At 39.4% G+C, this 21,277-nt stretch overlaps 1 protein-coding gene across 1 annotated transcript; it reads right to left on the bottom strand.

Moving 5' to 3' along the window:
- Nucleotides 1–2,370: 2,370 nt before the first annotated feature.
- Nucleotides 2,371–20,759, bottom strand: LOC127864551 (uncharacterized). Its single transcript, XM_052404294.1, has 9 exons — nt 20,719–20,759; nt 19,058–19,123; nt 18,381–18,507; nt 17,313–17,399; nt 15,171–15,290; nt 14,774–14,916; nt 13,051–13,116; nt 12,039–12,165; nt 2,371–2,681 (listed from the first exon to the last, which is right to left on the bottom strand). The coding sequence occupies exons 3-9, from the start codon at nt 18,469–18,471 to the stop codon at nt 2,371–2,373; spliced, it is 945 nt and encodes a 314-aa protein (XP_052260254.1). The 5' UTR covers nt 18,472–18,507; nt 19,058–19,123; nt 20,719–20,759.
- Between the last annotated feature and the right edge of the window lie 518 nt (nt 20,760–21,277).

Raw genomic sequence — 21,277 nt, 5'->3', positions numbered from 1 at the left:
GGTTAAAGTTTTGCAATAACTTTTGCGTTATTGAAGACAGCAACTTGATATTTGGCATGCATGTGTATCGCATAGAGCTGCACATTTTGAGTGGTGAAAGGTCAAGGTCATCCTTCAAGGTCAAAGGTCAAATATATGGCTTCAAAGCGGCGCAATAGGGGGCATTGTGTTTCTGACAAACACATCTCTTGTTTATATAAGCATTTAATGTTTAATTGTTTCACACGTTATTCACACTTTTATCTAAATAATACAATAAATTCTTTAACACATAACATTTAGTTCTTGTCTTATTCATGGTCTACACTCGAATGTCCCTAAATTCTGAAATTGCTAGGCAATTGTCAGCATTTTTCTGTATTATTTAAAACGAGATACATACTGCATTGACATTTTCTCTGATACACATACAGATTTATTTTAGTAATGTTAACCTCTAAACCTAGGATAAAAGTAACAAAGCCAAAAACACAGACATTGGAACAAACTAATAAAGACAGTTTACTACAGATTATAAAGATTACAGCATGTTGTGGTAAACAGACTCGCATTTCGCTATACCATGACGTTACCTCTGTGGTAAACAGACTCGCATTTCGCTATACCATGACGTTACCTCTGTGGTAAACAGACTCGCATTTCGCTATACCATGACGTTACCTCTGTGGTAAACAGACTCGCATTTCGCTATACCATGACGTTACCTCTGTGGTAAACAGACTCGCATTTCGCTATACCATGACGTTACCTCTGTGGTAAACAGACTCGCATTTCGCTATACCATGACGTTACCTCTTTTGTAAATAAAACAAGTGTCTCAATGATTGGATTAATTTTAACAATTCAAATGTTCTAATAAACATGAGATTAAACTATAATCTATAAAGAAGAATCTATTACATATTATTTGAGATGTTGGTACAAATACGATATACAGACAAACATTTGACAATTTGAAACTGCTAAAATAATTGTTAACTTCGAGAAAAATTGGAGCTGACTCAAAGTTGATAAGGACTGAGCGGTCTAAATGACCAAAACGACCTTGTATAAGGCGTTTCAAGGTCATTCTGACATTGGAAAGGTAAATTGATTACATTTATGCTCTACACACTATATTAATTCAATATAGCTTTATTATAACTGTATGTTGTTGTAAATACAAATTGATTTTGTATAAGGTTACTAGCAACCATCTCTGAATCGATTATAGCGAGAAACGTGGCATGATGTTTGACAAACATCTCGGTTATTTTGCATGTCAAGGAACCCACAAACTCAAATCAACCCCACCCACACCCACCCCTGACATTACATTTATGCATACGGGTCTTAATACCAAGTGCAATACGAACAAGACCCACAGAGAGCGAGTTATAGTTGAAATGGCTTTTTTTAGCTTGTTGTAATAAAGATGTATAAATATGTATCTTATATTTATCTTATATTTAAAGTGGTAACAAAACAAGTTTTAAGATATAATAATATCAAATACAAATGTCCAAATTCAATAGGAAAACATGAAACAATGATCAAAAATTAAATACGTATGTATGGTTTATCCAATCGCATTACACAATTCATCACATAATCAATTAAAGTGAACATGAGAAAGATATTGTCAAGGCGCTAGTCCTTCAGAGTGTTTTTAAGATACAATTGATACACATTTATTTTGCACAAGCTTTGTTTTTAACTGAACACAAACAAAGCTGTGTCCCACCAATAGACATAGACATATGGTCGTAGATTTATCAGCATCAGATGCACAAACAAGTACATTTGGACAAATGGTAAATGCCTACCGGCTTATAAGTAAAATGATAAGACGCCAGTAATTACAATAAAAAATGCATAATCTGCTTGTTTGTTATCAGTGTAAATCATAATTGTTTAACTCACGAAACGACCGATTTCGTTGGATATTTTGATTCCCGCAAGCTGTTAATAATTATTTATATAACATATAAACCCAAAAAGTTATGTGATTTACCTTTAATTTCAAGAAAGCTTTGGTGATCCTACAGCACTAGTCTATTGTTGTAAATTGATAAGATCACGATTGCGCGAGTAAACATAATATGTTTATATAGTTATGTATGTACACGTGATAAGTGTATGTGTATAGAATATAGGACCAGGCATTCAGTGTCAAAATCCGTTCTGAGATATTAAAACACTTTTCGTTTATGGCAATTTGTTGAGCTCTGCATACGTTCATAGGTCAATATTGGTTAAAGGGTGTTTATATAACTCATACTGCAGGTATAACAAAGTTTTAAAGTATATATAAAGAATTGGAATTTCTTTTATAATTTGTTTTATTTGGCATATTGACAAAGTCAAAATTAATCGTCGTAAAGCAGCGAACTATGAGTTGTAGCAGACGTTGAATCGCCCCCTGCAGCCTTTGTTGACCCAGATGTGATTGCCGTCAAAGCCAAAGCTGGAGTTCAGTTTACACTCGGATTTGGAGCGCTGTTCTTTGAGCCGGACGTTATTGATTGACTTCGCACCGGGGACGTTACAAACCTGGTACACAAAGTTCAAGCTGTCACAGTCTATCGTAACGTACTTCCTAGACTTCGTCGAGCTGGAGTGACTGTGTTCCGAGGTACCGGAAGTCTTGGATGATTTGGAGGTGTCGTGGTGTGACGAAGAGTGGTGAGAAGAAGAGTGTGCTACAACATAAAAGATCAATGTATTAATTATGCGACTCGATTTCAAACAGGTTTATGAAACACTGTTACCCAATTAATGTGAGTTTATATTTAGTTTAGGGATGCAAGAAACCTAAACGACCATTTAACCGTTAGCATGTTCGGGAAAAAGTTAATCTGAAACAAGTTTTGATACTGCTTTTCCATGAAACTATTCGTACGACTTTAATTTTCGCTTCCGACATAATGCCAACTTGCGCTGCCGCCTAGTTGAAATAACGATCTCAACTGGGTTAGAGCATGTACAATCCCCTACTAACCCGCTACGGCATACACGGTCTCAACTGGGTTAGAGCATATACAAACCACTACTAGCCCGCTACGGCATACACGGTATCAGCTGTGTTAGAGCATGTACAAACCCCTACTAACCCGCTACGGCATACACGGTCTCAGCTGGGTTAGAACATGTACAAGCCCATACAAACCCGCTACGGCATACACGGTCTCCATTGGTTAAAGCATGAACAAACCCCTACTAACCCGCTACGGTATACAAGGTATCACCTGGGTTACAGCATGTACAAACCCCTACTAACCCGCAACGGCATACACGGTATCACCTGGGATAGAGCATGTACAAACCCCTACTTACCTGTAACGGCATAAACGGTACTAGCTGTGTTAGAGCATGTACAAGCCCCTACTAACCTGCTACGGCATACTCGGTCTCAATTGGTTAGAGCATGTACAAGCCCCATACTTACCACCTACGGCATACACGGTCTCAATTGGTTAGAGCATGTACTAACACCTACTAATCCGCTGCGGCATACACGGTATCACCTGGGTTAGAGCATGTACAACTCCCTACTAACCCGCTACGGCATACACGGTATCACCTGGGTTAGAGCATGTACAAACCCCTACTTACCTGTAACGGCATACACGGTCTTAGCTGAGTTAGAGCATGTACAAGCCCCTACTAACCCGCTACGGCATACACGGTCTCAACTGGGTAAGAGCATGTACAAGCCCCTACTAACCCGCTACGGCATACACGGTCTCAACTGGGTTAGAGCATTATAAGCCCCTACTAACACGCTACGGCATACACGGTATAACCTGGGTAAGAGCATGTACAAACCCCTACTAACCCGCTTCGGCCACACGGTATCAACTGGGTAAGAGCATGTACAAGCCCCTACTAAACCGCTACGGCATACACGGTATCACCTGGGTTAGAGCATGTACGAACCCCTACTAACCCGCTACGGCTTACACGGTCTCAACTGGGTTAGAGCATGTACATGCCCCTACTAACCAGCTACGGCATACACGGTCTCAATTGGTTAAAGCATGTATAAGCCCCTATTAACCCGCTACGGCATACACGGTATCAACTGGGTTAGTGCATGTACAAGCCCCTACTAATCCGCTACGGCATACACGGTCTCAAATGGGTTAGAGCATGTACAAGCCCATACTAACCCGCTACGGCATACACGGTTTCAATTGGTTATAGCATGTACAAACTCCAACTAACCCGCTACGGCATACACGGTATCACCTGGGTTAGAACATGTTCAAACCCCTACTAACCCACTACGGCATACACGGTATCACCTAGGTTAGAGCATGTACAAACCCATACTTACCTGTAACGGCATACACGGTCTTAGCTGGGTTAGAGCATGTACAAGCCCCTTCTAACCTGCTACGACATGCACGGTCTCAATTGGTTAGAGAATTACATGCCCCTACTAACCCGCTACGGCATACACGGTCTCAATTGGTTAGAGCATGTACAAACCCCTACTAACCCGCTACGGCAAACACGGTATCACCTGGGTTCGAGCATGTACAAACCCCTACTAACCCGCTACGGCATACACGGTATAACCTGGGTTAGAGCATGTACAAACCCCGACTTACCTGCAACGGCATACACGATCTTGACTTGGTTAGAGCATGTACAAGCCCCTACTAACCTGCTACGGAATACACTGTCTCAACTGGGTTAGAGCTGTACAAGCCCCTACTAACCTGCTACGTCATACACGGTCTCAACTGGGTTAGAGCATGTACATGCCCCTACTAACCCGCTGCGGCATATACTGTCTCAGCTGGGTTAGAGCATGTACAAACCCATACTTACATGTTTCGGCATACACGATTTCAGCTGGGTTAGAACATGTACAAGACCCTACTAACCCGCTACGGCAGACACTGTCTCAGCTGGGTTAGAGGATGTACAAACCCCTACTTACCTGTAACGCGGCATACACGGTCTTAGTGTGGTTAGAGCATGTACAAGCCCGTACTAACCTGCTACGGCATACACGGTCTCAGCTGGGTTAGAGCATGTACAATCCCTTACTTACCTGCTACGGCATACACGGTATCAGCTGGTTTAGAGCATGTACAAGCCCCTACTAACGTCCTAGGCATACACGGTATCAGCTGGTTTAGAGCATGTACAAGACCATACTAACCCGCTACAGTATACACGGTCTCAACTGGGTAAGAACACGTAAAATCCCCTACTAAACCGCTATGGCAAACAGGGTCTCAGCTGTGTAAGAGCAGGTAAAAGCCCCCACTAACCTGCTACGGCATACACGGTATCAGCAGGTTTAGAGCATGTACAAGCCCCTACTAACCCGCTACGGCATACACGGTCTCACCTGGGTTAGAGCATGAACAAGTCAATACTAACGTGCTAGGCATACACGGTCTCAGCTGGGTTAGAGCATGTACAAGCCCCTACTAACCCGCTACGGCATACACGGTCTCAACTGGGTTAGTTAAAGCATGTACAAGCCCCTACTAACCCGCTACGGCATACACGCTCTCAATTGGATAGAGCATGTACAAGCCACTACTAACCCGCGACGGCATACACGGTCTCAATTGGTTAAAGCATGTACAAGCCCCTACTAACCTGCTACGGCATACACGGTCTAAACTGGTTAGAGCATGTATCACCTGGGTTCGAGCATGTACAAACCCCTACTAACCCGCTACGGCATACACGGTATAACCTGGGTTAGAGCATGTACAAACCCCTACTTACCTGCAACGGCATACACGGTCTTGACTTGGTTAGAGCATGTACAAGCCCCTACTAGGCCGCTGCGGCATACACGGTCTCAACTTGGTTAGAGCATGTACAAACCCATACTAATCCGCTGCGTCATACACTGTCTCAATTGGTTAGAGCATGTACAAGCCCCTACTAACCCGCTACGGCATACACGGTCTCAGCTGGGTTCGATCATGTACAAACCCCTACTAACCCGTTACGGCATACACGGTCTCAATTGGTTTGATAATTACAAGCCCCTACTTACCCGCTACGGCATACACGGTCTCAATTGGTTAGAGCATGTACAAGCCCCTACTAACCTTCTACGGCATACACGGTCTCAATTTGGTTTGAGCATGCACAAGCCCCTCCTAACCCGCTGCGGCATACACGGTCTTTGCTGGGTTAGAGCATGAACAAGCCCTTACTCACCCGTTACGGCATACACGGTATCATCTGGGTTAGAACATGTACAAACCCCTACTAACCCGTAACGGCATACACGGTGTTAGCTGGGTTAGAGTATGAACAAGCCCCTACTAACCCGTTACGGCATACACAGTATCACCTGGGTTAGAGCATGCACAAACTCCTACTAACCCGGTATTGCATACACGGTCTTAGCTGGGTTAGAGCATTATAAGCCCCTACTAACACGCTACGGCATACACGGTATAACCTGGGTAAGAGCATGTACAAACCCCTACTAACCCGCTTCGGCCACACGGTATCAACTGGGTAAGAGCATGTACAAGCCCCTACTAAACCGCTACGGCATACACGGTATCACCTGGGTTAGAGCATGTACGAACCCCTACTAACCCGCTACGGCTTACACGGTCTCAACTGGGTTAGAGCATGTACATGCCCCTACTAACCAGCTACGGCATACACGGTCTCAATTGGTTAAAGCATGTATAAGCCCCTATTAACCCGCTACGGCATACACGGTATCAACTGGGTTAGTGCATGTACAAGCCCCTACTAATCCGCTACGGCATACACGGTCTCAAATGGGTTAGAGCATGTACAAGCCCATACTAACCCGCTACGGCATACACGGTTTCAATTGGTTATAGCATGTACAAACTCCAACTAACCCGCTACGGCATACACGGTATCACCTGGGTTAGAACATGTTCAAACCCCTACTAACCCACTACGGCATACACGGTATCACCTAGGTTAGAGCATGTACAAACCCATACTTACCTGTAACGGCATACACGGTCTTAGCTGGGTTAGAGCATGTACAAGCCCCTTCTAACCTGCTACGACATGCACGGTCTCAATTGGTTAGAGAATTACATGCCCCTACTAACCCGCTACGGCATACACGGTCTCAATTGGTTAGAGCATGTACAAACCCCTACTAACCCGCTACGGCAAACACGGTATCACCTGGGTTCGAGCATGTACAAACCCCTACTAACCCGCTACGGCATACACGGTATAACCTGGGTTAGAGCATGTACAAACCCCGACTTACCTGCAACGGCATACACGATCTTGACTTGGTTAGAGCATGTACAAGCCCCTACTAACCTGCTACGGAATACACTGTCTCAACTGGGTTAGAGCTGTACAAGCCCCTACTAACCTGCTACGTCATACACGGTCTCAACTGGGTTAGAGCATGTACATGCCCCTACTAACCCGCTGCGGCATATACTGTCTCAGCTGGGTTAGAGCATGTACAAACCCATACTTACATGTTTCGGCATACACGATTTCAGCTGGGTTAGAACATGTACAAGACCCTACTAACCCGCTACGGCAGACACTGTCTCAGCTGGGTTAGAGGATGTACAAACCCCTACTTACCTGTAACGCGGCATACACGGTCTTAGTGTGGTTAGAGCATGTACAAGCCCGTACTAACCTGCTACGGCATACACGGTCTCAGCTGGGTTAGAGCATGTACAATCCCTTACTTACCTGCTACGGCATACACGGTATCAGCTGGTTTAGAGCATGTACAAGCCCCTACTAACGTCCTAGGCATACACGGTATCAGCTGGTTTAGAGCATGTACAAGACCATACTAACCCGCTACAGTATACACGGTCTCAACTGGGTAAGAACACGTAAAATCCCCTACTAAACCGCTATGGCAAACAGGGTCTCAGCTGTGTAAGAGCAGGTAAAAGCCCCCACTAACCTGCTACGGCATACACGGTATCAGCAGGTTTAGAGCATGTACAAGCCCCTACTAACCCGCTACGGCATACACGGTCTCACCTGGGTTAGAGCATGAACAAGTCAATACTAACGTGCTAGGCATACACGGTCTCAGCTGGGTTAGAGCATGTACAAGCCCCTACTAACCCGCTACGGCATACACGGTCTCAACTGGGTTAGTTAAAGCATGTACAAGCCCCTACTAACCCGCTACGGCATACACGCTCTCAATTGGATAGAGCATGTACAAGCCACTACTAACCCGCGACGGCATACACGGTCTCAATTGGTTAAAGCATGTACAAGCCCCTACTAACCTGCTACGGCATACACGGTCTAAACTGGTTAGAGCATGTATCACCTGGGTTCGAGCATGTACAAACCCCTACTAACCCGCTACGGCATACACGGTATAACCTGGGTTAGAGCATGTACAAACCCCTACTTACCTGCAACGGCATACACGGTCTTGACTTGGTTAGAGCATGTACAAGCCCCTACTAGGCCGCTGCGGCATACACGGTCTCAACTTGGTTAGAGCATGTACAAACCCATACTAATCCGCTGCGTCATACACTGTCTCAATTGGTTAGAGCATGTACAAGCCCCTACTAACCCGCTACGGCATACACGGTCTCAGCTGGGTTCGATCATGTACAAACCCCTACTAACCCGTTACGGCATACACGGTCTCAATTGGTTTGATAATTACAAGCCCCTACTTACCCGCTACGGCATACACGGTCTCAATTGGTTAGAGCATGTACAAGCCCCTACTAACCTTCTACGGCATACACGGTCTCAATTTGGTTTGAGCATGCACAAGCCCCTCCTAACCCGCTGCGGCATACACGGTCTTTGCTGGGTTAGAGCATGAACAAGCCCTTACTCACCCGTTACGGCATACACGGTATCATCTGGGTTAGAACATGTACAAACCCCTACTAACCCGTAACGGCATACACGGTGTTAGCTGGGTTAGAGTATGAACAAGCCCCTACTAACCCGTTACGGCATACACAGTATCACCTGGGTTAGAGCATGCACAAACTCCTACTAACCCGGTATTGCATACACGGTCTTAGCTGGGTTAGAGCATGACCAAGCCCCTAATAACCCGTTACGGCATACACGGTCTCCGCTTGGCAAGAGCATGTACAAGCCTATAAAACACGATACGGCATACACGGTCTCAACTGGGTTAGAGAATGTACAAGCCCCTAATAACCTGCTTCGGCTTACACGGTCTCAACTGGGTGAGAGCATGTACAAGCCCCTACTAACCCGCTACGGAATACACGGTATCAGCTGGGTTAGAGCAGTACAAGCCCCTACTTACCCGCTACAGTATACACGGTCTCAACTGGGTAAGAGCATGTAAAATCCCCTACTAACCCGCTACGGCATACACTGTCTCAGCTCGAATAGAGCATGTACAAGCCCCCACTAACCTGCTACGGCATACACGGTCTCAACTGCGTTAAAGCATGTGCAAGCCCCTACTAACCCGCTACGACATACACGGTCTCAACTGGGTTAAAGCATGTATAAGCCCCTACTAACCTGTTACGGCATACACTGTCTCAACTGGGTTACAGCATGTACAAGCCCCTACTAACCCGCTACTGCATACACTGTCTCAACTGGGTTAGAGCATGTACAAGCCCCTACTATCCTGCTACGGCATACACTGTCTAAACTGGGTTAGAGCATGTACATGCCCCTACTAACCTGCTGCGGCATACACGGTCTTAATTGGTGAGAGCATGTATAAGTCCCTACTAACCCGCTACGGCATACACTGTTTCAACTGGTTAGAGCATGTACAAGCCCCTACTAACCCGCTACGGCATACACTGTCTCAACTGGGTTCGAGCATGTACAAGCCCCTACTATCCTGCTGCGGCATACACTGTCTCCATTGGTTAGAGCATTTACACGCCCCTACTAACCTGCGACGGCATACACTGTCTCAACTGGGTTAGAACAAGCCCCTACTAAACCGCTACGGCATACACGGTCTCAGCTGCGTAAGAGCATATACAAGTCCTTACTAACGTGCTAGGCATACACTGTCTTATCTGGGTTAGAGGATGTACAAGCCCCTACTAACCTGCTACGGCATACACGGTGTCAGCTGGGTAGGAGCATGTACAAGCCCGTACTAACCCGCTACGGCATATACTGTCTCAACTGAGTTAGAGCATGTACAAGCCCCTACTTAACCGTTACGGCATACACGGTCTCATCTTGGTTAGGGCATGTAAAAGCCCCTATAAACCTGTTTCAGTAAACACGGTCTTAACTGGGTTAGAGCATGTACAACCCCCTACTAAACCGCTACGGCAAACACGGTCTCAGCTGGGTTAGAGCATGTACAAAACTTTACTAACCCGCTACGGCATAAACGGTCTCAGCTTGGATTGAGCTTGTACAAGCCCATATTAACCTGCTTCGGCATACACGGTCTCAATTGGTAAGAGCATGTACAAGCCCCTACTAACCCGCTACGGCATACACGGTCTCATTTGGTTAGGGGGATGTACAAGCCCTTACTAACCCGCTACGACATACACGGTCTCAACTGGGTTATAGAATGCACAAGCCCCTACTAATCCGCTACGGCATACACGGTCTCAACTGGGTTAGAGCATGTACAAGCCCCTACTTACCCGCTACGGCATACACGGTCTCAACTGGGTTAGAGCATGTACAAGCCCTTACTAACCCGCTACGGCCTACACGGTCTCAACTGGGTTAGAGCATGTACAAGTCCCTTCTTACCAGCTACTAACTCGCTGCGGCAGACACGGTCTCAGCTTGGTAAGAGCATGTACAAGCCCCTACTAACCCGTTACGGCAAACACGGTTTCAGCTGGAATATAACATGTACAGGCACCTACTAACCTGCTACGATTAAAGTGGGTTAGACAAGTCCTTAGACCAATATAATCTTCGCCCATTTATCATTGACATTATCTATTGCGATCTTCATTGAATTATATAAGTCATGGATCCCACCAAATGTTCGTAAAAATTCTGGTGGCGCTTACGTAATTACGTAATTAAAAAAAAAGGTTTTACTTGTTGGTTGAAAACATTTATTCAAAATTGGATTTTAAGGTCATATTTATGCTTTAGACGTTATGTACACATACAAATATGCCCTCCGCCAACGTTAATTTGTTCATAGATGACCTTGATCCCAGGATAGAAGTTCTCAAACCCCTTCTAAACTGACTCATCAAACCTTCAACTGGAGCTTTTACATATTTCATTTCTGTGTACAGCTATGCACACTTTTTAATCTGCGTTCATACCATTTCACGGAATTAGACGTTGTATTGAGTTCTATAAGTAACAAAACACATTCACTGCATACTGACATTTCAAATGGATTTCACCGTGACATTTGCCTTGTATAAGTACCCACTATAAATCTTCGCCATAGTAAATATTCGACTTTCTTTCATCGAAATGGCCTAAAGTGCATTTTAAAAGTTATCGATCAGTATATTTCTGCTTCCACAAAATCTTCACTTGGTACGGATAGGTCGTAATTGCATGATGGCATTGATTTGTCCTGATTTATATACGTCCACAAATGTTCAAAATGGTTTTGTATCGTCGAAATTGTATTGGGGAATTGATGAACAGCTTTTACTATGTGAAAAGACAACTGTCAACGGGGTTATACTGATATATGTTGGCATAATAATTATGGCTATCACTTAAGCTGCGCCCAGTCGAATTTTATGTTTAAAAACATGGTTAAAAATACTTAATATACAAAATTTATTTAGCTATAATGCAATTAAGTCATGTAAAGATTGTATTCATGCATATAAAAAAGTTGGCATAAATTATTCAAAGAAACGAAAACTTTCATGAATGTATTATCATTATCTGTATGTATATTTATATTGGCTTATTACTTTCATAAAGACAATTTAAACGTTATGAGCGCATGAACATCATATGTTATTACTTAACCGATGCTTAATAATGGCAGATGCAATATATATAAAGTTGTGTTCAGTTAGATTGGCGTTAGAGTATCGATATTCTTTAAATAAAATACGTCTTTAGAAATTGGCACATATACTCACTCGATAGAGGGATTATGAACGTTCCTCCGCTGCCATAGCCGTAGCTGAAGCGGATGCCGTTAATGTTGTAGTTGAGTCCACACCACTGCATTATCTGCGATCCGCCTACGGTGGAGCCCTTGCCAACCTAAAAAACAAAATTGTAATTTTGCGCAAAGGATTGTGTGTATGCCTAGCAATATGGAGGTCCTTGATTCAATTCTCACGCGACAAGCTCTTTCAGTATCTTTAACCCATTCCCACTCAGAGCCAAAGTGGAAATGCTACTCGTAATCTGTTCAGGTGTTATGGTGTATGCTGCTCATCATTTTCTAATGGTTTAGAGATTAAGCCTCAAGCATTTGATTCTAAAAATAAAGATCTTTAAGGAAATTTAACTTCTTAAGGCACTACAAATGCGTGAAAATACGTATATTAGTTGTAAAGGGTTAAACATAATTGCTAAAAGATACGGACTAGAGGAAACCTTTATAAGCCCAAGCCTTGTGATTTAATGAAGCTACAATAATTATGTGTATGCATATTGTAATTGACCCCCTGATAACGTTCGAATTAAACAATTGTGTCTTCAGCTACAAAATAACATAAAACATCCGGTAAAATTAAGTATTGGGATGACACACTTTAATTGCATTAATCCTTACACGCAAATATTTCTTCAGCTTTAAAATAAGATAACACATCCGCTAAAATTAAGTAATGAGGTGACAGGCTTGTTTCGATGTAACCCTTTTTACACGCAAATATATTCGAGGTTTAGAGTTATAAAATGAAGCAAAAACTTTTAATAATCAGATCACGCTTGAAACTCGGATCGTAATTTTTACTTTGACTTAAACACCAAATCAAATAGTAAACATGTTGTAGTTTGAAATAATTAGGTATTATGTTAAACGACTCTAGGATGTTTTTAACATTTTCGTTCAAAAGCGTAAGTTGAAATGTATTTGGAATCAACACTTTTGCTTTACACGTAATAAGAAGTATTGCATGTAAACGCATTGTTTCTGACCTTAACACAGCCACTGCTCCAAGATACCCAAAACCATCGGAAGGAAGAGCCAGAAAGTATATTTCCCTGCAAACACAAATAGTTAATCGCATTGATTGCAAATACGAAACCCTTATGGATGTTTCAGTTTCATTCTAAGAAATCCGACGAACAAGTCTTCACACCAGCATGATTTAATGATTAATTTCTCGGCTTTTGTTCTTTTTATTCATTTGGCAATTTTATTATACGCATATTAAACATAATGATGATAATAATAATAATAATAATAATAATAATAAATAATAATAATAATAATAATAATAATAATAATAATAATAATAATAATAATAATAATAACATGTAAAATTATATTAAATTGTTTAATATGGATAAAATTACTGAAATTAAAAATGTTCTCATACAAAGATGTATTCCCCTCACTAAAAATTATATGATACAGTTTTATACATGCAAGCACAACCTTCAAAAGGTCATCGTATGAAGGCCCGTGTTCACCAACCGATTCTTAGACTTAAGAATAAAGAAAAGAGTTCGAATCAAGAAAACTATGATCAGTATTTGAATATGTATAGTCTACCACTGGTGATATTGCAATTATCAAAACTGTTTTCATGGAGAATGATGTAGATAGAGGTGGTTAACGTCAAGTTTGACTAAAAAATAACGCAGCTCTTTAATAAAAAAATGTTAAGGATATTCGTTTATTCTTAGACTAAAGTCTAAAAACTGTTTGATGAATACATGCCCCGTTTACATATTGCTTAAACATTCATGCTAAGAATTTTAATTTTTCGACCGAGGTAAAACAATAGACCGTATCGGTTGGTCACTCGTAGTTTATTAGTAATTTATACTGATGATTTGAATGTAATTTACATTAAACATATTTTATGGAAGGCTTGTCGTTTATTTTAAATTTTATTTGACGCTTGATCAAGACATTGAATGTACCATTGAAATAAGCCTTCAAGCCAAATTGTTCGATCTTAAAAATATTTCATCAAAACCCGTCGTTCCTGTGTTGCGCGTGACTATCAGGTTTCTTGGGAAAATACAATTAAGCGCTTTCTGATCAAATCTCGATTACTTTTGTTAAAGCGCAGCTGTGTATCAAATTTGGGAATAAGTGAAAATATTGTTCCTCGATTCAATTTTTTAATGAGTTTGATCTCACTTTTCAAATAAATAAAATATCAATGAAACCTTATTATACATGTTTGTGCCTAAGTTTCGTTTATAATATTATTCATATTCATCTGTTTACGAAATGATTTTGGAAATTATGTAAAGTTCATCAACACGTTATGTACGGTAAACGTTTACAACAAGAAAATGGGTTATGCTCGTATATTATCAAATAAGAATAAAGATTAAAACAACATGTTAATATTCACTGTGTTCGAAGAAGAAGGACAATCTGTGATAATGAAGCTTTTAAAGGGCCTTTGTAAATTAACGAACAAGAAAGAAAGGTGCAATAAAGTAACAAGTACTTCTGTCGACTGTTCTTATTTCAGTGCTGTATGTATAACATAACAAATTGTCACGTTAAAGCATTCTATTTATAGTGAAGTGAAGCCGATCGAGGTATGCTTTTCTTAGCTAATAAGTATCACAACGTCACAATGACGTCGACGCAATTATAATGGTCAAATTTCCGTTGTAAATAGAGTAAATATGTTTCGAACTCTTGGTTTAGAAGAATACAAGATTGGCATACCTCGTAACTGCACAAAGGAGGGCCTTGCTGTTGGTTTCTGATGACAGATTTTGTGTTACTCCACCCACCGATGACCATCTCTACCACTTTGTTATCAAAGTCGTTGGCGTTGTTTTGAAGAAGGATGTGAGCGTCATTGTTTCCTAAAACACACGTCAATGAATTGATATGTTTAAACACGAAATAATTGTAAAAATAGCCCACCGCTTTGTTACTTAAGAAAGTTTGGCCAGTAGCTTGAATTGTATCATTTCACAGTGCAAATATTTTCGAAACTTCTAAAGATATTTTGTTTTGTATTCACCCCGGGTCTAAAAGATGAGTCAAGAATAATTAAATTTAGCATTTGTTACATTATAATATCTTAAAAATTCTGATGTTTGTTTTGAAAATTTACCCTTGGTCTGAAAGGCCAGGCTGGTGATGGTGTTAATCTTGAGCCCATCGTTGCAGGGATTGAACTGTCTATAGTCGACCCCGCCGCTTCTAATAGGACAATTGTACGTAAGACTCCTGCCTGTTGAAGAATTGTAATAGGCACTTGATTAAAGTAATTCTTACGTCGAATCTGTATGTGGCGTCATATTCCATAACTACGCGTAAAGAAAAATAACAAATTCTCATAATAAGAGTAATCTATAAAAAAAAGAACCAGCGCTGAAATGATTATTCAGATGACATGTTTTAAATAACGAAAGAGATCGGTATTTTTTCCGACCCAACTATAAACTATTAACATATACATATTGTTATAATATTAACGAAATGTAACATAAACGCCGGTTCTCAACGGATTACACATGATTAGTGTTATTTTGAATTAAGTTTCGTTATCATCAAATCTATAGCTTGGATGGTGAATTAGTTGATTGCATTATACCTTGTAAAGGTGTTATTCGTCTATTCAAACACCCCTAAAGCCTACTGTGCTTACATCAAAACAATAATATGCTAATTACCCATAGTGGTCGATTATTATAGTCGTAATGATTCGAAAACGTGGTGTCTTAAGTGAATCCAAATGTGCAATAATGTGCATCGAGATTAATATCATGTGATGCTGATTATCATTACAAAAGACAAGGATTCTTATGAACGACCGATTTGCATGACTCCTGTTAAACGCGAGGTAATACATAACTACTCTAACAAGGCATATATACTAAGTTCTATTGAAAAAGAAGGAACTTAAGTTTGCATTAGTCTTCAAAATTTATGGACGGAGCCTTTTTGTTTGTTGACAAAAAATTCTGAATAATTCCGGGATTTTTAAATAATGAAAACCCTGCGCTCTAATGCGAATTTTCAAAATTGTGGAAATCATATCTCGTCAGTTTTGTGTAATTAATCAAATAATAATATATTGTGACACAATCCACATACATATTAAGACCATTTTTTCTAAAATGTGTGCTGAATTATTTTTTTTTTGCAGTGCAGATCGATTAATATGACGTTAGATTACTCATACTCTTGAAATGTCAGTTTTTGATCGACTAACATGTCATATACACAATACAAAAACTCACTTTCTTAATCGTATATTCAATTTGTCAAAGTCACTATGTTCACGACTAGTGGTCATTAATTGTATATGTGTTTTAATAACAAAAGCAAGCACTGTACACAGCAAAGAATTATGTTTCTCTGTAATGTAACACCTTGACAAGGGACCGGACAATAGAAGGTATGCCAGTACGGCAACATGGCACACCGTTGCCGTGTTTTATCATCTTTTTTACATACCTTTTACGCGCAGCAGGTTCATACTTTAGCACAATTTTCCAGTATGTGTTTTCGTGAATTTAATGTATGTACATGCTATTAAGATTTTACACTATTCTTAAATCACGTGTTCTATATTATGTTTGTATCCATACATGCTAATCAATAATTAAGGTTATAAAACGCGAATTTGTTACATCATCAACCCAAGTCTTTTATAAGTAAGGCCATAAATTATATGTATACTATTTTAGATATATGTATTTTTTATCATCACGAACTAGTATATCTTATAAATACACATTTAAGACGTTAAGCATACGATCCACGGAATATATCTTGACAGTATTAACAACGTTATCAAGACAAACCGCCTGCAAGTCAAGACAATGCACCAGATACCATACGGGTATCAACAGGAATACGAAAAGGCGAAATCGACAATACGTTAAAAGTGTGACCGTCAATTTAAACTTTAAAAGCGACCTAATTATGTCATGTTTTATTGCTATGTTTGTTACCGAAAGTTTTATTTTAGGTGTTGCGATAAATATAAGACGGGGCAATACTCGATGACAAATGACTGCATAGTGCATAAACTCCATACCACGGACTGAAAATTCTAATCAAGAGCTCAAAAATCTTACCCCGAATTTACGTAATCACACGAATCGACGTCATGGAGCCAGACGTGTATTCAGCCATGCAGTTGAACGCAAGCTCGAACCGAACATACATCGCGTGCAAAGCATGTTTGACACAATTATCACATAACATTACACATACAAAGTGTTAACTCTGCTATAATAATTACCATTGTGAGAGCTCTTGGACGTGCCGAAATGACTATGGCTCGTGGTATCGGACGTCTTTGAGGAGTCGTGGTGAGGCGAAGAGTGAGCTTAGTCAAGAAAAGTGAAATGTGTTTTAAATACGCCTAGATTTCAAATGGTATACTGAAGGAAAGTTACACTTTTAGTGTATGTCCATATTTATTGAATAATGGTGCTCATTATTCGTAATGTCATTATACAAAAAAAACATGACTTAACGGTTCAATATTGCATAGTATGAGTAATGTACACCGTTAAACCTGCTTCCATGAAATCGTCGCATTTGCACTAATTCACATATTTGAACCCCATTTCATTCGGCATCGAGACAGGTGAACCTTAACATAACATACACGGTTTAATCTGCAAAATGACATTTTTCGTAGTAGCTTGTATGTCTGCAGAATTAATGAATCGTTTAATCTGCGCCCAGATTACATTTTAATTGGCTTTTATGGTTACCTTCGACTTGTATAAGTGCGCACTATAAATCTTTACGTAAATATTGGTTTGTGCTTTTAATGGCCTAAATTGCAAAGAACAATTTAAATATGAGCTAAACATTCTTAACATGTTGTGAATAAGAAATAATTGCATTATGAAATTGATATGAACTTAATAATACGCGTTTAAAAGTCTGCAAACGGGCTTATATCGTCGAAAATGAGTTAAAGTAATATGTTGTTCTTCGCCTTTTCTACTTTATCTGCCGCCAGTCAACAATCACAGTTATTACAAGACGGTCTTAAGTTTGTAATATATGAAATGGACGTAAAATTATGTGATTGAATGAAGTCCTACAAAAACTTTCTTGATGCATATTAATTTGGGTTCATAAATCATTTTTTGAACAACGACTTCATAAACCATTGATAAGATAACCGGACTCCCATTCCATATGGGCTCATTACTTAATTACACTATTAAATGTGTATTTGTGCTTAATAATGGCAGGCAACATATATAAAGTTGTGTTGAGTTATATTGGCGTTAAAGCATCGATATTGTTAAAATAAGATACGTCTTGAGAAATTGGCGCAAAAACTCACTCGATAGAGGGATTATGAACGTTCCTCCGCTGCCATAGCCGTAGCTAAAGCGGATGCCGTTAATGTTGTAGTTAAGTCCGCACCACTGCATTATCTGAGAGCCACCTACTGTGGAGCCCTTGCCAACCTAACAACAATATGGAATGGCTATTGATTCGATTCTCACTTGACAAGCACTTTCAGTATTGTTTAAAAGGGTTGCTCAAAGATAAGGACACGATAATACCTTTGTAAGCCCTGTCCTTGTGATAAAATGAAGCAATACTAATTATGTGTAAACATAATGTAATTGACCCCATGATAACTTTCGCATTTAACATGAATTTCTGCAGCTATAAAATAACAAAAACAATCCGGCAAAATTAAGTTATGAGGTGACAAACTTGTTCTGAGATAACCCTCTGTTTACGCACATATTTGAGGTATAGAGTTATACAATGGATCAAACACTTTTAATAATCAGTACTAGCTTCAAACTCGCATTGTAATTTTTACTTTGACTTAAACATCAAATCAAACAGTATACATATTGTAGTTTGAAACAATTAGGTATTAGGGTAATGACTATGTGATGTTTTAACAATTTCGTTGAAAAGTGTAAGTTTCAATGTTTTGAAATCAACAATTTTGCTTTACACGTAATAAGAATTATTGCATGTAAATGCATTGTTTCTGACCTTCACACAGCCGCCGTTCCAAGAGACCCAAAACCATTGGAACGAAGAGCCGGAAAGTATATTTCCCTGCAAACAAAAATAAGCTTTTGCACTAAATGGAAAAACGAACCTTTTTAAAGATTTTGTAACTTAATTTTGAGTAAAACCGACATACAAATCTTCCCACCACCATGATTAAATGATTAATTACTCGGCTTTTGTTCTTTTGAATTATTTTGCAATTGTCAACTACGCATTTTATGCACTTAAATATAATACTTAAAATAATAATAACAATCATAATAAAATACTACTACTACTAATAGTTTTATTATAAATATTTTAATAATGATGATGACGATGACGATGATGATGATGATGATGATGATGATGATGATGATGATGATGATGATGATGATGATGTCGATGATGATGATGATGATGATGATGCTGCTGATGATGATGCTGCTGCTGCTGCTGCTGATGATGATGATGATGATGGTGGTGGTGGTGGTGATGATGATGATGATGATGATGATGATGATGATGATGATGATGATGATGATGATGATGATGATGATGATGATGATGATGATGATGATGATGATGATGATGATGATGATGATGATGATGATGATGGTGATGGTGATGATGATGATGGTGATGATGATTCAATGCAAAATTCTATAAAAATGTTAAATATGGATATAATTACTGAAATGAACAACGTGCTCGTACAAAAATTGAAATACGTTATCAAGCCAAATTGTTCGATCTTAAAAATATTTCTCATCAAAAATCGTCGTTTCTGTGATGCTCATGCTTATTAGGTATCCTGTGAACATACAATTAATCGCGTTTTGATCATATCTCTGTTAATCTATTTTGTTAAAGCGTAATTGTTTATCAAATTGACTAATTTTAGCGTTAATGGAAACATTGTTCTCGATTCAATTCTTCAGGAATGTAATCGCATGTTAAAAATAAGTAAACAAAACAATTAAATATTAATATACATGTTTGCAACTACACTTCTTTTATATATTATTTATATTTATCTGTCAATAGATTGTTTTTCCTCAAATTATATATAGCTCATTAACACGTTATCTCCGATAAACGTTTACAATAAGTAAATGGGTTATGCTGGTATATGATCAAATTAGAATTAAGATAAGAGAACAAACCTGTTGACATAATTTTGATTCGAAGAAGAAGGAAAATCTGTGATAATGACGCTTTTAAAGGGCCTCAGTAAACATAGAGTATACTTTTGAAAAAAAAAGTTTCCATTTATTTCATCGTGTAATATGCTTTTAGAAAATACTTGATGTTCATATGCTTAATTATTCACTTATACATGAAAACCGATCTGTACAACTGACACAATATGTAAGAAGGAAGAAACTTTGACAAGAAAAAAAGTGCAATAATATATCAAGTACTACTGTCGACTTTTTCTGCGGCTTTTAGTGCTGTATGTATAACATTAAAATTGTCACTTTAAAGCATTCCATACATAGTGACGTGAAGCCGGGTTAAGTCTGCTTTTCTTAGCTAAAAAGTATCCCTACGTCACAATGACCTCGACTCATAGATGTACGTCCAAGTTTCCGTTATAACTAGAGTTAATATGTTTCAAACTCTTAGGAGTGTTTCGAAAGAATACAAGAATGGCATACCTCGTAACTGCACAAAGGGGGACCTTGCTGTTTATTTCTGATGACAGATTTAGTGTTACCCCACCCACCGATGACTATCTCTACCACGTTGTTATCGAAGTCGTTGGCATTGTTTTGAAGAAGAATGTGAGCGTCATTTTTTCCTGAAACATAAGTCATTCAATCAATATGTTTAAACACGACATAATTGAAAAAATAAATCACTTAAATGTGTTTTTTAACAAAGTATAGCCAACAGCTTGAATTATTCCATTGTACAGTTAAAATATTTTTGAAAATTCTAAACATAATTGGTTTTATACTGACCCCGATTCTAAAAAATGAGCCAAGAATGCTTTTATTAAGCATTGTATACATATAAATATCGTAAAGAGTTTTTTAATATAAATGTACCCTTAGTCAGAAAGGCCAGGCTGGTGATGGTGTTAATTTTGAGCCCATCGTTGCAAGGATTGAACTGTCTATAGTCGACCTCGCCGCTTCTAACAGGACAATTGTACGTAAGACTTCTGCCTGTGGAAGAATTGTTATAGTCACAGGATAAAAGTAGTTCTTACGT

This window comes from Dreissena polymorpha, chromosome 1 (assembly GCF_020536995.1).
Source record: "Dreissena polymorpha isolate Duluth1 chromosome 1, UMN_Dpol_1.0, whole genome shotgun sequence".
Lineage (NCBI taxonomy): Eukaryota > Metazoa > Mollusca > Bivalvia > Myida > Dreissenidae > Dreissena > Dreissena polymorpha.
This window is presented reverse-complemented; position numbering and strand designations above follow the sequence as displayed.

Coding starts and splice junctions, on each gene's coding strand:
- LOC127864551 (XM_052404294.1), bottom strand. CDS start 18,471: ATGCAGTGGTGCGGACTTAACTACAACATTAACGGCATCCGCTTTAGC. Junction 14,917..15,170: donor CCTGGCCTTTCAGACCAAGG/GTAAATTTTCAA, acceptor CGTGTGTTTTAG/GAAACAATGACGCTCACATC. Junction 13,117..14,773: donor CTCCTTTGTGCAGTTACGAG/GTATGCCAATCT, acceptor TTGTGTTTGCAG/GGAAATATACTTTCTGGCTC.